Source organism: Dicentrarchus labrax, unplaced genomic scaffold (assembly GCF_905237075.1).
Source record: "Dicentrarchus labrax unplaced genomic scaffold, dlabrax2021, whole genome shotgun sequence".
Taxonomy (NCBI): Eukaryota; Metazoa; Chordata; class Actinopteri; family Moronidae; genus Dicentrarchus; species Dicentrarchus labrax.
In genome coordinates this window covers 14,465,273-14,480,609 of record NW_026136701.1, presented here as the reverse complement: position 1 = coordinate 14,480,609, position 15,337 = coordinate 14,465,273, and the positions used below count along the sequence as shown (strand labels likewise).

The following is a 15,337-nucleotide window of genomic DNA, read 5'->3' as shown; positions in this document are numbered from 1 at the left end:
CATTTTCTGTTTTTGTTCGGCACGATTATCTCAAAAAATGCCAGATAAGCTGGTGTTAAAAATTTTATGTGCAAACCTGTTGTTGCATGTAGCCTGAACAAAGAATAAACCAAATATAGCCAAATCCAATAGAACCAGGCTGGTTTCAGAAAACAATCAAGTATTGTTGTAGTGTTGATTTAAATGAACTGTTGTGGGGAGGAAACCTCTCTGTCTTCTGAGCACTTGCACAAATAAATGATTTCTCTATATTGCCCCGTGAAGCTCTTGTCCTGTAAACACTGAGACTCTTTCAGATGTTGTCGGTCTTCTATGATGTCTCTGAGCAGACCACATTACCCTGGAAATATTGTGGTCTGCTATGTGTCTGTGTTCGGTTTTGTTCTAAATTTAAGGAACAGCCTCACGGTGAGGTTGTATTGCATGTTCACGGGAACCTATGTAGCACTAGCAATAAATGAAGGGCTGGGGCTTTGGACGTCCTGCAAATGGAGTACGGAAATCTACTGTTGCGGCCAAACTCGGACCACATTGTGAGTCTCTATTATTGGCAGTCTGTAATACTCTTTCCCTCACAGTTATTTTCTCCACTGGTGCAGTTTTCCCTTGGAAGAGTCCCATTTTGGTCCCAGAGGCTATCATTTCTGTAAGACAATAATCTGTATGGATCTTTTATTACAGTTTGAGTTTGGAGGCATTCAATGAAAGCCTGTTCCACGCTGCTCTGTGGGGTGTTGTGCAGTTGAGATAATCTTTTTCCTCAGGAGAGAGTCTCGGGTTGAAAGTTGTGTGTGCAGATAGTGCAGAGCTAGTGGGGTGTTCACTGGAGTATTTTTTTTGGTTACCACATACAAAATAATTTGAATGGGGCACACAGCAACGCAATAGATTTAAAAAAACTAACATCATGAGCCTGAGTCACTCAGACGAGGGGATTTAAAACTGCTATAATGTAAACTGAATAATAAAATAAAAAACTAGCTTCTGTGTTCTTATTTCTCATTACACAATGCCTTTTAAGGCAGCAACTAGGAACTTTCATTTTTTGTATGTTTCAAATGTCTTTTCAAGGGAAGTCCGACCAAATCCATCCCAGTTGCAGGCATTAAAAATAACTGCATAGAAATAATCAGTCTTCACACCGATGGTCTTATGTTTATGTCAGTCATATTGAAACATAAGTATTAAATTCATAACCAGTTAAAAACTCCTTGTTGTAGGTTTGAATTAAAAAATATTCTGTGCAAAGGGTCCTTTAAAACATAATGAAACTGAATGCATTTAATTTATCAGTCACAACAGCAAAAGTGCAAAGTGCAAACTGACTGAGAAATTATACTTAAACTGGAAAAAAAAAATCAGGAAGATTTCCTTAAACAGGACTCCCTCTTTCTAAGACTGCTCATATTGCGTCATATTGGATTTAGTGTGTCAGCGACCAATTTGAGAAAAAGAACATGTTAGTATTTAGAGATATTGCTGCATAAGTTGTTGGCAATAAATAAATAAATAAAATCTGTTGTCAGGAATATGGCATGCTCACCTTCAAACACTATGCAGCAACTGAAAAAAACTGTAAAATGCTATTGATTTGATGCTTATGAACTTAAAAATTAAATGAATGTATGTTATACAAAAAAAAACACACAGGTGTAGTGTCACTGAATTATGTGAACCAACTGGATTTATTGTTATAAGTTGACCAGTGTGGCAGCCTTCCCAGAAAAACAGTTAAATATTGATGAGGGTCAAGAAGTGAGGTTCAAAGGCTAGGGAATGATACAAAGTTATTGTAATTCTTTATAACGTGTGTGTGAGTTTGTGCGTGTGTGTGTGTGTGTGTGTGTGTGTGTGTGTGTGTGTGTGTGTGTGTGTGTGTGTGTGTGTGTCTAGACAATTCCATACAAGACAATGGGAGATTAATTGTTTCCCCCTGAAAGTCCTCTCTTGGTAGAGGACCAATAATGAGTCTGATTAAAGACTTGTGGACTTGTTGATTACCCCTCTGTATGTCCAGACAGTGAAAAACTGCCTCTGACTGCAGTCTGAAAACTTCTCTGCACTTCCATCACTCCACAACATACGTAGGCGAGTTTTCTCAGCGCTGAATTTATGACCTTTAAGTACAGTGATGATCTCTGATGAACTATGAAGCACTGCCCACATGCCGGGTTTATCTTTAACCAGTGATTTACAGCTGCAGCACAGCCGAGGTGGAGATGCAAACAGCAGTATTTACACCCAGAGAGGCAGGTGTGCTGATAGTTGGACAGCTAAAGGAGTCGCGGCGGGCCAGAGGGTGAAGGGGACGTGACTGATGATTGAGTTGGCCGGGCTGACAGCTGGTAGCACGGCTGAATGGAAACAGCTTGTTCCTAAATCAGCAGCCGTTGTTGATTGATAGGATTTTATTGGCATTGTGCAAGAGGATTACAGTTTATTTCCTTTTATTAATTCATTTCAACTTTCAAAAAGGACTGTAGCCAGGATATTTCAAATGCTGCAGGTCTAAGTCCCCCCAACACACCTCTCAGAGGACTTTGACCAGACACTAGGAATAAAGTCTGTATAGTGTTTTAATTATTTGTATTTGTCAGTCTTAGATGATTTGGCCACACCCATAGTTAACATGGTAAATAAAACGCAGTTTAATGCTACAGCAAACACTTACTGAGCAGTTACTTTGTAAGAAAAACAGCAAAAGAGCATCTGGTGTATTTGTTTAGTGTCAACAAACAAACTCACATTGTTTTAATAACAAAGTCAGTCAATAATAATGGCATCCGTGATCTAATCTCATGCTGCAAGTAGTTTTCCACACAACAGCAGGGCACTGTAAAGTTGATTACCTTGCTGAGGAGTTGGAGTTGCGCAGCCTGTTTTCTGCAGATCTTCATCCAACAGCTTCTTGTTCCATCACTCAAACATTAAAAGTGATCATGTATTGTTATGTAGATGTGTTTTTGATTAATGTTCATCACAGTTACACATACATTACGTTTCCTGTGGCTACTTCACAATAAGATGTATACAGCTGTGACGAGAGTGAACAAAAAACACTGAGGCTGTTATCAACGAGACAAATAATGCTGGATTATATGCAGTACATGCATTATCTTATTAATCACTTGTGTTTAGGTAGGTAATCTGAACCCAATGCGTTAGTGGCGGACTCCGTCACTACCAACGAAAACTACTATATAGAGAGATGATTAGCCTACTGAATGTAAATACATTGAATGACTAATGCAGAAAAAATCCATCCAAAACAGGGCTTAATTTCACTAAAATCTGTAGAACTGAACGTCTTGATTACATTTTCAATACCTTTAGACTCAACGTGGTTTAATGATGGTTCAGAGCCTTCTCCACACTGCCCTAAAATTCTGGTGGGGAAATGCTGAACCCTTTATTTATTTATTGGTTGGACTAAAAATAGTTGAGGGTTGAAAACACTATCAGCCTATAATATACTGTGCCCATCATGTTGGGGTTTTTAATTGCAGTGTGTAATTTTCCTAGGCTGCTTAAATCCCCAAATTCCCAGAAGAAATACTGAGAAAATGACCTCAGTGTACTCAGTGGTAGCTAACGCTCTGCTGAGAGGTCTTGCCTGCCAAGTATAAAATACACTAAATTCCGTATGTGAAAAGGTCAAATTTTAACTGCCTGTCAGTACACAATATTGATTTGATTAGAAGTAAATCCAAAAATGTGGGTTGCTGATTAATAATGTATGATACAACACCACTACAAAAATAAAAAGTACCACACAGTTGACTTAGCACCTCTCTGACACAGTTTAGACTAAATGTGAAAATTATAAGCTTTGCAAAGCTGTTGTATTGTATTGCATTGCATTAAATTGCTCAGGTCTCATATATTATGTGCTCATCAGCGTAGCGATATTGTGCTGTCTGTAGACTGGAAAAAACCCTCAGGGATGCATTTATACAAAAACATGGTAGATAATGGTGTGCTGCCTGGCATTGTTGGTTTAAGTGGCGGTGGCTGTGTGAGGCTTTCTGCTCTGCGGTTTGGGCTGTGGAGAGAGAGCAGCTGATAATGATCGGTTATCAAAAAAAACTGTCCCGGCCTTTGTTAGCTGTCCTCGTCTCTCTCTCTTTTTCTCTTTCGCTTTAGTCTTAACTGACAGGACTGAAGGCTGTGACTGTAGGCGGAGTTAGTTGGGGATTCAGGCTTTTATATTATTTATCCACAATCTCCTTTATAAGAAAACATTATTTAAGGTAAATTATGTGCTTTTTAACAACTGCATGGCTGCACCAACCTTATTAATGTATTCATAATGAACCTTTATTTGTGTCTGTGTTTTTTGTAATAAAATAAACACAAGCCCTGGAGTGAAAACAATTAAAAGAGAAATTTCCCTGTGAGACATTTGCTGAATATTTATTTATTTATGACCAGCATTAAGATGTCAGACAACCAGTGATCACTGGGGGGAGCTAGCATGCAGTTGAAGACATTCATACTGTTTATTGGCATTTAAATGAATGACTGTTTGGTCCCCTAAAAATAAAGAAAAAGGAAACAACGTCACAACAAATACTTGTTTAAGGGTCTTGGAAGGGCCAGGATTTATTTGACAGGTGGTGCCTCGAGACGCTGTCTCAGGCAGCACATAAACTGCTAAATGATAAAACAGAATATGAATAAAAATGATGCCAATTAGCTGATAAAAATCAGGTTTAAAGGAGAGCATGTGTTGTAAAATCAAAGGCTTTGCTGGCACGATCTGACCCCACATGACTGCATTTTCTTTTGCTTCTCCAATTAAGCCTGATTGTCTGCTGTTTCTTTGGAAGGTAATTGTTGCGAGGAACCTACGTGCATCGTGTTGTGATGATCAATCTTTGTACCCCTCGCTGTGTTTTGGTTCGTTCTCTTGTTTATTAGGGTTTGGCTGGTCTCTTAAGCGCTTCCCGTGTTTGCTTTTTGTTTAATGCTGTGTTTATCTTGTAAATGCTGTCCTGTTGCCTTTCACCTCTTTTAAAACTTTGTTCCGGCTTATTGGCGGGAGCGAAGGAAGTTTAATCTGCCACTGAGGGACTGTGGAAAGCACATTAGTATGAGGGAAAACGGATAATGGGGAAAGGAGAGAGACGGTCACACATTTGTGGATTAAACTGTAATTTTAAATTGTAAAATTAATTTAATTTGATGCTTATTAATTTGCTGCATGTCTGCATTATATTATTTGGATATTTCTATTACTTTTTAACCTATGTGTAATTATTATTTTGTTTTCTAGTGAAAGGTAAACAGTCTCTCATGTGTCAGTGGAGCTGTCCACAGCGTTGGTGCTGAAATGAGTCTTGGCATTGAGCTGGTCATGCAGCTCCCTCAGGCCAAGTGTGGAGCTGCACAGTGACAGCAGTGCCAAATGTTGTGTTTGGTACGCTGTATAGCCTTTTAAAGTTGACTCATCCTTCCGCAGAAGAGTGTGTTTTTCATCTGCAACTCTAGGAAATGTTTGCATCCAACTTCTTCTTAATACTTTCTTTCTATTATCTGTTTGTATGCTTCATTTCTAGTCCATAAATTCTTCTTTTCTTTTCCATTTTATCATGACTATGTAATGCTCAGAGGAAACAATTTCTGGTCAACTCAGGATATCCAAGTAACGTTGGAAGTTAACGTCAGGACAAGAATTGTTGTGATGGTAAAAACCTAGTCAGTGTCAATGACTGAATGGATGTAAAAACTTTGAATGAAAACAAGGAAGAAATTGTATGTAATGTAAATCAATCGTGTTATGGTCAATACCAGGTTTAGTTAATAAGATCTGGTATTGGTGGAGATACCGCCCTGGCAGATACTTAAATGGGCTTCTGTAGTTAAGGAATCTCTGTGTCACTACTTTTAAATGTAATTAAAAAATTGATGAGAGACATTATGTATTTTTTAGCATCCACAAATCAGAAATTTCTGGCCTGCACAAAGACTGAAGAGAACCGGTAAGACTTTATTCATGGAGGATGATTAAACTTTGACTTCACTTTGTTATGTACACTCGATGAACCTAACAGTACTGATGATGTTCAGAACATGAGAGCACAGAACTTTTGAACAAGTATGCTTAAAGATTAAATAAATCTTCCAAAAACAGAGGAACAAAATACCCCAAAATGTAATTATAATCAAATTAGCTGTAATCTGGTCTGATAGCAGTTACTTTTTTCCTAATCTAACTTTATGATCTGGCATCATTTCATGTCTTCCGGTGCATAATTCTCAACTAAGTAATGGACAAAGTTGTAAAGAACAAGATAGACTGCTCAGTTTAATTTCCTGGAGCAATCAAAACATTTCATGATTTACTGCATAATACATAATCAGCATGCACTCTTACAATTTTAAGATGAATGGCCAATTTTACTCCAGAGTTTAGAGTTTGCTCTTTTTGTCTTCTGTTAATTTATAGATCCACAAATCTGAGAGAGAATGCGCCAGCACCTTAACAATAACTACCCCTTAAGTTGATAATAAAGGTACTGCTATGCATTACACTGAAGACATTAACGTAAGAAGGGAATCTTTCTTTCTTTCCCTTTCATCCTCCTCTCTGCCAGTGACTCACTTTCTTTCTTTCTTATCTGAGATTGTTCAGTTCCTTTCCCTCCAACAGATGACTGGTTCAAAAGGCCAGGAGCTCTGCAGAGAATGTGCATGACTTCTGAAGAAATGCTCTCACCAGAACCACAGCACTGTGTGTGTGTGTGTGTGTGTGTGTGTGTGTGTGTGTGTGTGTGTGTGTGTGTGTGTGTGTGTGTGTGTGTGTGTGCAGCACAAATAGGCAGACAAGCTGTGCTAACAAGAGTGTGGATTGTGTGTGCACAGAGATGTGACACACGGTGAGAGAGATACAGCACAAACAGTGTTTTGTTAGGAACTGGAACTATTTCTGCTCTATGTGGGAGGACGGTAGCACTGCTTCTCAAGAGCCAGGCCAGCAGCAACCCTTTGTTTTATTGGCAATACAGCAGCACTGGCATACAATATAGTGGAGGGAATATGATTGTTATGAGTATAGACACACTATGTAAATCTTTTTCTCTCCAACTCCCCAAAGTGCAATGCAAAGAACATTGTTAGTCATGAATGTTCTCTAACTTGAACAAGATATGACTAAAAATCCACCCTGAACTGCACTGATACCTGAAAGTAGTTTGTTCTACTTGCATTGATTCCTGTTTCCATTTCCTGTGTAATGGACTTCCCAGTAATGAGTGCCTACAGTGATCTGATCCAAACTGACAGGTCTCCATATTATGACTTGCTGTGAGCTCAGAGCTGAGCAGTGGGAAGTGGCGCCTGGTATGACTATATATAGGTCCAGGTGGAAGGAAAAAACCTTGAGCTCTCCTTTATATTGTGGTGGAGGGAAAGTAACAAAGAAATGGAAATGGTAAAGCTTTGCAGTTTCAGGAAAGGGTGCGGATACTTTTGCACCACCTGGAGCTGCTATGTTTAGTCAATGAAGTCATTTTTACTTCAGTTTTTGCTTATTCGTGGCTTCACTCTCCCATTTAGGTCTGATTTTTGTAGCTTCACGTTGCTGTATAAAATTATTTTTTGAAGATAATGATGGAAAAAAAATAACTCGATAGCAGTCTGACATGCAGTTGCCTCTGACATTTGTTGTTTTTTTCTGCTGAAAGGATGTCTGATAATCCTCCAGGTTTTCTCCATCTCTCCAAATAAGTGCGCCTCGGTCGTAAAAATAGCGACCAAACATCAGGTATGGGTTTGACTTTTAGGAAGCCCACCATCGAGCTGTGGGGGGATGATGCCGCTTGCCACTCTCAAAGACAAACTAAAACCTCCCACATCGCAGCGGTCCACAGTTTCCCCTGCACATCAGCTGAACCCTTCGCTGTCTCTGCACCCACGGTCTCTTCATTGTTCCAGCAAATCACTGGATATCCTTGAACACTTTGTACGCCTCCCTCTCTCTCTCTCTCTCTCTCTCTCTCTCTCTCTCTCTCTCTCTCGCGGTCTGCGTCTCCTCCGCTTCATTATTCTGCACCTGTCAGCAGCGGACATAGTGCGCGCTCCTCTTCCCTCTCCTTCCTCTCCTTCCTCTCCTTCCTCTCCTCTTTTAATTCACCGTCATGACTTCTGCAAAAGACGAGAACGGGCCGTTGAAGGCGGCTCAGCAGCAGGATCAGGTAGGACTTCAGACAGAGCTGTTCCCTTTCTATCCTCACATCATTGTGTTTGCGTGGTATCGCTCACAAAACAAGCCCATGTAGGAGTATCGGGGAATATAGTTTTTGATGATGTTCAGCACAGCTTGATTTCTAATTGAACATTTTTTTTTAAATCTCTTTTTCTGTACGACTTTTAAAAAAAAATGCAAGCAAGAAAAGGTTGAGTGCGTCAGTTTGAATGTATGCAACAACAACTACTAACAACAAACTTCTGACTAAATATTTAATGAACTCCTATTGTAACCTCAGCCCACAGGTGGAGCATCTATATGGTAACAAGCCCGTGTGGTGTCCTGTTTTAATGAGCAATTTGACTTTGTGAAAACAGCTTCTGGACTCCTGATACACAATTGTGTTTGCTTAGAGACAGAACCTCCTGTTTTGGGTTCAGAACCAAATATAAAAGTTTGCACAGCCAACAGAAAGAAAGAGAGAAAGGAGAGTGGGTGTTAATTGCTTCTGTATTGTTCTGACAACTCATTGAGTTTAAATTATGCTCTGTATGAGGCCACAGGGAACACTGTGAAGAGATGTAATGGCGTGTAGACACAAGATCCACTCCTGGATTTACATAACTGAGCTCCTGGCAGTGATATCATAATTTAGGATGAAAGGTGCTTCACAGAAATAAACTCATGTTTGCTCATATGAAGTGAGAACATCTTTACAATAAACCTAGTTGCATAACAGTTGTTAATTGTTGAGTATTTGGCTCTTACGGTGCATTTTTCAAAGGATATGCCCTGAATATGTGAGAATATAAAAAAGAAAGGTCTGTTTCATTAGTGGAGGTGAAGGCTCTTCACTGTTCACAATTGTTGCATGGGAAGGATATAATTAAGTTTGATATTTGTCCAAGTGGGAAAGGTTTTGTCGCTTTAAGTTCACCTGGGTTTTGCTCTTGTTTCCTTGTGCACTTTCTCAGTAAAGCTATCTCTCTTGCGTCTCTTGAATATTTCAAGTGTAAAGTGTTTATGTTTTGCGTCCTATTCATACATTTATGAAAGTGGGAGTGCAGAGTCGACAGAAGTACAGCAGATCTTTAACAATGTTGAGATCAGACAAAAAAAAGGAGGGAGAAGGAGCTCTTTTGAAAGTCGAGAGAAAATCAGATGTTAGAATTAAAAAAGGAAGCTCACAGAGAGTGAAATGCACATATGCTCATCTGTACATAGAGCAACACATCATAACACACCGTTATCAGTATGCACATGCAGCAATTATTTCACCTTTGTCAGTCAAAGGAAGAACGCATTTGTATTCGCTAGTGATTTTCATACGGCCTCGACATCTTTTTCCTATGCACGCTTGAAACAAACAAAACCATTTCCTGTTGGATGGGGAGCTTGGAAAATATACCCCCCCCCATCATAGCTTCAGCAATGACCTTGGTCGTTGGTTATATCAGTTTCAAATGTGAATGCCAGCCTGTGCATCTACTCCTTAATGAGACAGAGGCAGAGAGACGAAGATATCATAGCACAGGAAGCACCACACAGCTAAAGAAGCACCTCTGCGATTTGAACTCCAGCCCTCCGGACTGCAATATCACTGCTGCTGACAGTGGAGCTTTTAATGCAGTTGGGCAATGTGTTGCACTCAGCTCTTTATCCAGCTTGAATCTGAAGATATAAGTGAATAAATTCAAGCTATCTCTTCTTCTTCTCCATTAAGAAAAGCTCCTGTTTTCATTAGGGCAGTCATTACAGGAAATGCACCGTATTTTTTTATCTGATACACCATCATTGTCAGTGTTTTTTGTTGAGCTACCGCTGCAAACAGCCCTCACACTTTTGCAGATTGTGACAGAAATTGCCACCACACAATGTTTTGTTACTGTTATTCTCACCTACCCTCCATGAACTTCATGTCATTGTCTCGTTCAAGGTAGTACCCACTTTTACTGAATGCCATTTCCAACAGCAGGTTAGTCAGCCTGTCATTTAAAACACGAGCACCCATCTAGACTGAGGGGCTCAAAGGTGACTCATGCAGCAAAAAAACCTGTTAAATAAAATGGATGAGACGGATAAGACCTAAAGCACATACAGCTTTGAAAAAACATTCGGCTGTGATTAAATTCAATCTGAGCGTTTTTGTGATTTTTCTCCCCCCACCTAAAACCTTCATCATGGTACATCCATTTGCACATAATTATTGTGAAAGGATAATAGTTCCCTTATCTTTCTTTTAACTCAAAATGGATTTGATATTTAGGGACATTTTGAGGGAAACATTTAAGTTTAAAAAAGAAAGGGAAAAAAAGCAAGAGTTACGTCCAACTGATCCATTCTTGAATGATTCAACTTCAGTCATGTTGTTGTGTGCTAGTTCCTCTGATAATTAAAAGATACTGTGCCAGTTTTGTAATTCATATTCTCTTTTTTTTGCTCAGTCTTGCCATTTTCCTGTTAATAGAGTCGGCAGGAGTTAACACTGCCTCATTTTTACCTTTCTCATCTCTCTCCCAGTTCCACATACTCAGTACAGCATGTTATTAATTCATACAAAGACCAATAAGCACAAAGCCCAGAAAATATCTAGTTATAACTCCATGTGTCTTTTTTTGTCAACTCACATTTCCCACTTTTATGGATCTCTTCCCGCAGATTCTCACTCCTGATCTGTGAAGCATACGCTCAAAAATGTAGTTATTCTACATCTGTTTGTGGATTATTCAAATAATTAACTTCATATAGGGTCACCCAGGAAAATCAACACACTTTCATGTATGGCAACACACTGTAACAAACACACTAAGCCACTTTGGGATAACATTACAGATGGAGTTGCCAAATCACAGGCTCATGAATGTTTGTGTGTGTGAATGTGTGTGTTTGATTCTTTTACTATATTCATGGGATCCAATTCAGGGATCCCACTATACTTGTGAGGTCTTAAAGCTTTGCTGTACCACACATGAGGGTTAAGACTTGGTTTTCACTAGGAGGCAAGATTTCAAACTTCTAAAACCTGCTTCTGTATAGGAAGAAAAGCCTTTTACTCCCACCTGCTGCTAAACGTTGGAGGACAGTGCTGCTGCACAAATGAGCAACTGGCCTTGGAAAACATTTTGTTCTCATGCCAAAGTTGAAATTACGGAGCAGTGTTGTTATTAAATGATTTTGCATAGTGCTTTGTGATGTGGGTTTTGTTGTCTCTCTGCTGTAATTGCTGAATTATTCCTATCAATTCTAAAAATGTGGATATTATTAATGTCAAGCAGATTATCTGTTTAGCAGCCTTTACTACTAGCTTTCATTCTAGTTGGTATGTTTGCCTTTTTATGTATGTTTTATTTTAAGTTCTTATGTATGTGTGTGTTTCTGTATGTTTTAGCCACTGACGTTTGCATTTAGCTCAGTACAGCCTCACATAAGTGCTAGTGTGGCAGTAGACTCTCAGTCTTCTTGCATTACATTAGAGCCTGGCCAATATATCAGTTGGACGGTATTATTGTCCGATATTGGCTTATTGCAGACATATTGATTTCGTTATACATGTTATCCGATATGCGCCGTTACGAAAACTTTTTTTCCTGGTATATAACCCAGAAGAAAATACTTGTGGTAATATATTGGTGTCACTTAATCCAGCAGAGTGTGCTGTGATTTGTAATACTGTGTCAAGCAACACAGGGTAAGAGAGAAGAGGCAGCTCAGCAGTCATCTAGAATTGGTTGACAATTTATATATTAAATTATTAAAAAAGTTATTTGTTTAAGAAAGCAGCCTTCTGACTACCTTTGCATAGTCATATTGGTGCAGTTTCATGGCCCCCGTAGTTTCTCCTACACACTCCACAGCCTGTTCTCATTCCCAGGTCATCAAATACAGACGCCAGTGATGTTCAGTTAGTTGCAATCTGTAACGTCACTGCTAAATCCTACACACTGGTCCTTTTAAGTTATACTAAAAGTCATCCAGGTACATGTGAGAAATTTCAAGTAGATTACACACACACAATGAACACACACACACACACACACACACACACACACACACACACACACACACACACACACACACACTCTTAGAGGATAAAGAATAGATCCCTTGGGGTGCCTCTCACTCCAGTCTTGTGATGTATCTGGTCCGACAATAAGATGAGTCTGGCACTATTGGTATTTTTGAATGAGACACACTGACCCGGTTATTGATATTGAATAATTTATACCCAGGTGCAATCAGATAATGGTATAAAAGGCAGCACTCTAAATCATTTAATATTATTTTGACTTGTTGTGAAAGAACAACACAATGCACTTCTTCCTCTCACTTGCCTTACTAATACATCAATGGTGCCACTAGTAATAATTCTGCAACCACTACTGCTACTACTACCACTAAAATACAAGAGTTTTATATTAAAGCTGCCCTAATCCATATTTTTATATTACTGTAATAATAAGTCAAATGTTGCTTCTAGTGACAAATTCACAAAGAATTATTATCCGACTTTCCAGATCCCCTTTGCTCTAGGGAGAGTTTTATCATCTTTCAGCTCATTGTTTTGGTTCTATGGCCTATACTGTTTTAATTCTCTCTCATTGATCTCATTTACCTATTTTCCAGCAGCTGCAGGCAGCTTTGTTTAGCAAAGAAATGTCTGATAAACCCACTGTACAGTACCTGCTCTGCCCAGAATCAAAAAGAGGACACAAAAAGTAAGCGACTTTCTGGAAATCATAATGGAGCATTTAGCAGCTTAAGGACAGATACTTTCCTGAGGAGTTGGTGGAAACTAAAACCGAACCATTAGGAGAGATAACTTTTGACTTAAATTTACAAATATGACTCCAAATGAATCCTATGGTTGTTTTGTGTCAGCTGGATGTGTAATTAAGCAACTGTTTGCTAACACATTCATCATAAAGTTTAAAGTTTACGCTTTATAAAGTCATAATATGTCAGTGTTTGTTCTGTCAAATTTTTTAATTGTAGCCCATAATTATAATGTGGCTAGAGCTGGAGTTCATCTGTAAACACCAATAACCTGCTAAATTTGGATTAGGAGTGATTGTTGTATGATTGTCACAATCAGATGGAGCTCTGCAGTAGGATTTTATTAGCTATAATCACCTGAAAATAAGAATTGTAGTGTAGTTTTTTTTATTAGAGTGGGCTGTTTTTATCTACAGAGGGAGCAGGTCCTCTTCCACGGAAGCTGCATGTTTCTACAGTAGCCCAGAACGGACAAACTAGCTGTAGAGAGGGCCTTTTGCTTTTTTTTTTTTTTTTTTTTTTTTTTTTTTTTTTTTACATGTTTGGAAGGCTGAGCTGTATTCAGATGGTTGCAATCTGCTAGGTTCCACTGAATCCTACATAATTTACTTCTCAACTTATACTTTACGAGAGCAACAGCAACTAACCTCTTTGTCTCCTGTCTCTTCTTCTCTGCCTTTTCCTCTTTCTTCAATTCCTCCACCATGGTGAATTACTAATGCAGAGAATACATCTCACAATATTCTGTGCCATTTACCATCTTACAGTGCTTTTCCTGTGTTTTTAGTAAGATGTGTTGATCTATGATTTGGTTCATAGTACACTCAACAGACTCTGTAGAGTTCTGTTATCAACAAATATGTCCACAGGTTATATCTCATCTAAACAACATTTAGTTTTCTTTGTCTCACCTCTGTTGATTGTAACCCTCATACTTCTCGTTATCCAAAGTGGACAAAGACAGGCTGGACAGACAGGCTGATGCCCTACTATCCATGCACCAAAAGCCAGCTGGCATGAATTCTTAATCTCACTCATGAATGCCCATGATTTATTGATGCTGTTCCAGAGGAAAAGTTTACCCCCATGTCCAAAGGCTACTGCTTCACTCTCAGGTTTGACTGTTGTCAGACAGCGACTACATTACAGAGGAGCGATGTATCTTGTGTCAAGTGTCCAATGTCTTTGGACAGCTGAAGTTTGCTTTCGTTTCAGATGTCTATATTCCTCGTGTTAGATTTGAGTGTCTTGTTTTCTGAGTCCTGAGTTAATTTTGTGAGCCCGCGGGCACATTTCCCACGTGACACTCAGCTGTAATATTAGTCCCCACTGTACTGTACAGCAGCCAGCACCATCTTCACTGCAAATCTGACTCAAATGACTCTCTTGGTTCCCTTGGAAACCAGGTGCTCAGAGATCAGGAAAGATCCATTTCACACTTCAGCAGCGAGACAAAGAGATGGTTAGACAAAGGGAAAGTGGGAGGGAGTGAGGATTAAAGAGAGGGAGTGGGGGAATAAAGGAAGCTTGACCTTAAAAGATGCCTCATTCGTATAGCTCCTTTATCTCGAAATAGAATGAAAATAGAAACAAATGGATTGAAAAAAATGTGTTGCTTCCCCTCATGGGATTTTCTACCCTTTAGATTCGTCAGCACCGAAATGCACCGGGTTTGTTTAGATGTGTCTATAGAGAAGAGGGTGAAAATGGCTCCTGTTCTCATTTATTGATGCAGCTTTTATTGTTATCATCTGTAAGGCATGCATGCCTGCTCTTCACACAGACTAACAGAAGGAGATGGCTTAATGCAGACAGCCAGCACCATTTCACCATGTCTGAAAACGCTGCCAAAGGTTAAGATTTCCTTTGCAGATGCACTTTCGCCTCGTTAAGAGCTCTTTGGAAAAGTCAGCGTCCAGGGAATACTAAAGTTTACAGCTGCAGAGTTTGTTATATACCTAAACAATCTGAACATCAGGGAAATCAAATGATGCACCTGAAGTTAGATTTTGTATGTCTCTTTAGGTTTTTAATCTACAGGAAAAAATGGAGGCGTTGATGATTTTCACATATTTTATCTGAGTGAATTGAGTCTGAGTTTGGAGCTCCCTGTTCTTCTGTGGTTGAGTAGGTGGGTGAAATGTTCCACATTTCACAGAGGGATAAAGCAGTCTGCAGGGATAAAGCAATCAGAGCTAAGACACTTTAATAACAGTGGATTGTCAGCGCTATTTGAAAACATATGGTGCTACTTCTGAGTCTAAGTTTTAAATACATGCATTCAGCGTGGGAGCAGATGGGAGCAATCATTTGATTCATTGATAAAAAAGAAACAAGCATCTATCTAAATATATAGGTACTGGGTACCTATAAATC

General features: G+C 39.2%; 1 protein-coding gene across 5 annotated transcripts in view; it reads left to right on the top strand.

Annotated features, from left to right (window-relative positions):
* LOC127372893 (dipeptidyl aminopeptidase-like protein 6) overlaps positions 1–15,337 on the top strand; it is a 73,291-nt gene that overhangs the window by 30,249 nt on the left and 27,705 nt on the right. Inside the window, exon 1 of one of the 5 annotated variants that reach the window (XM_051416940.1) lies at positions 7,921–8,195. The exons of the other annotated variants lie outside the window; for them this stretch is intronic. Coding sequence (XP_051272900.1) covers positions 8,139–8,195 — 57 coding nt within the window. The 5' untranslated portion in view covers positions 7,921–8,138. Of the gene's footprint in view, positions 1–7,920; positions 8,196–15,337 lie in introns of those variants that run through there. 5 annotated transcript variants of the gene reach the window in all.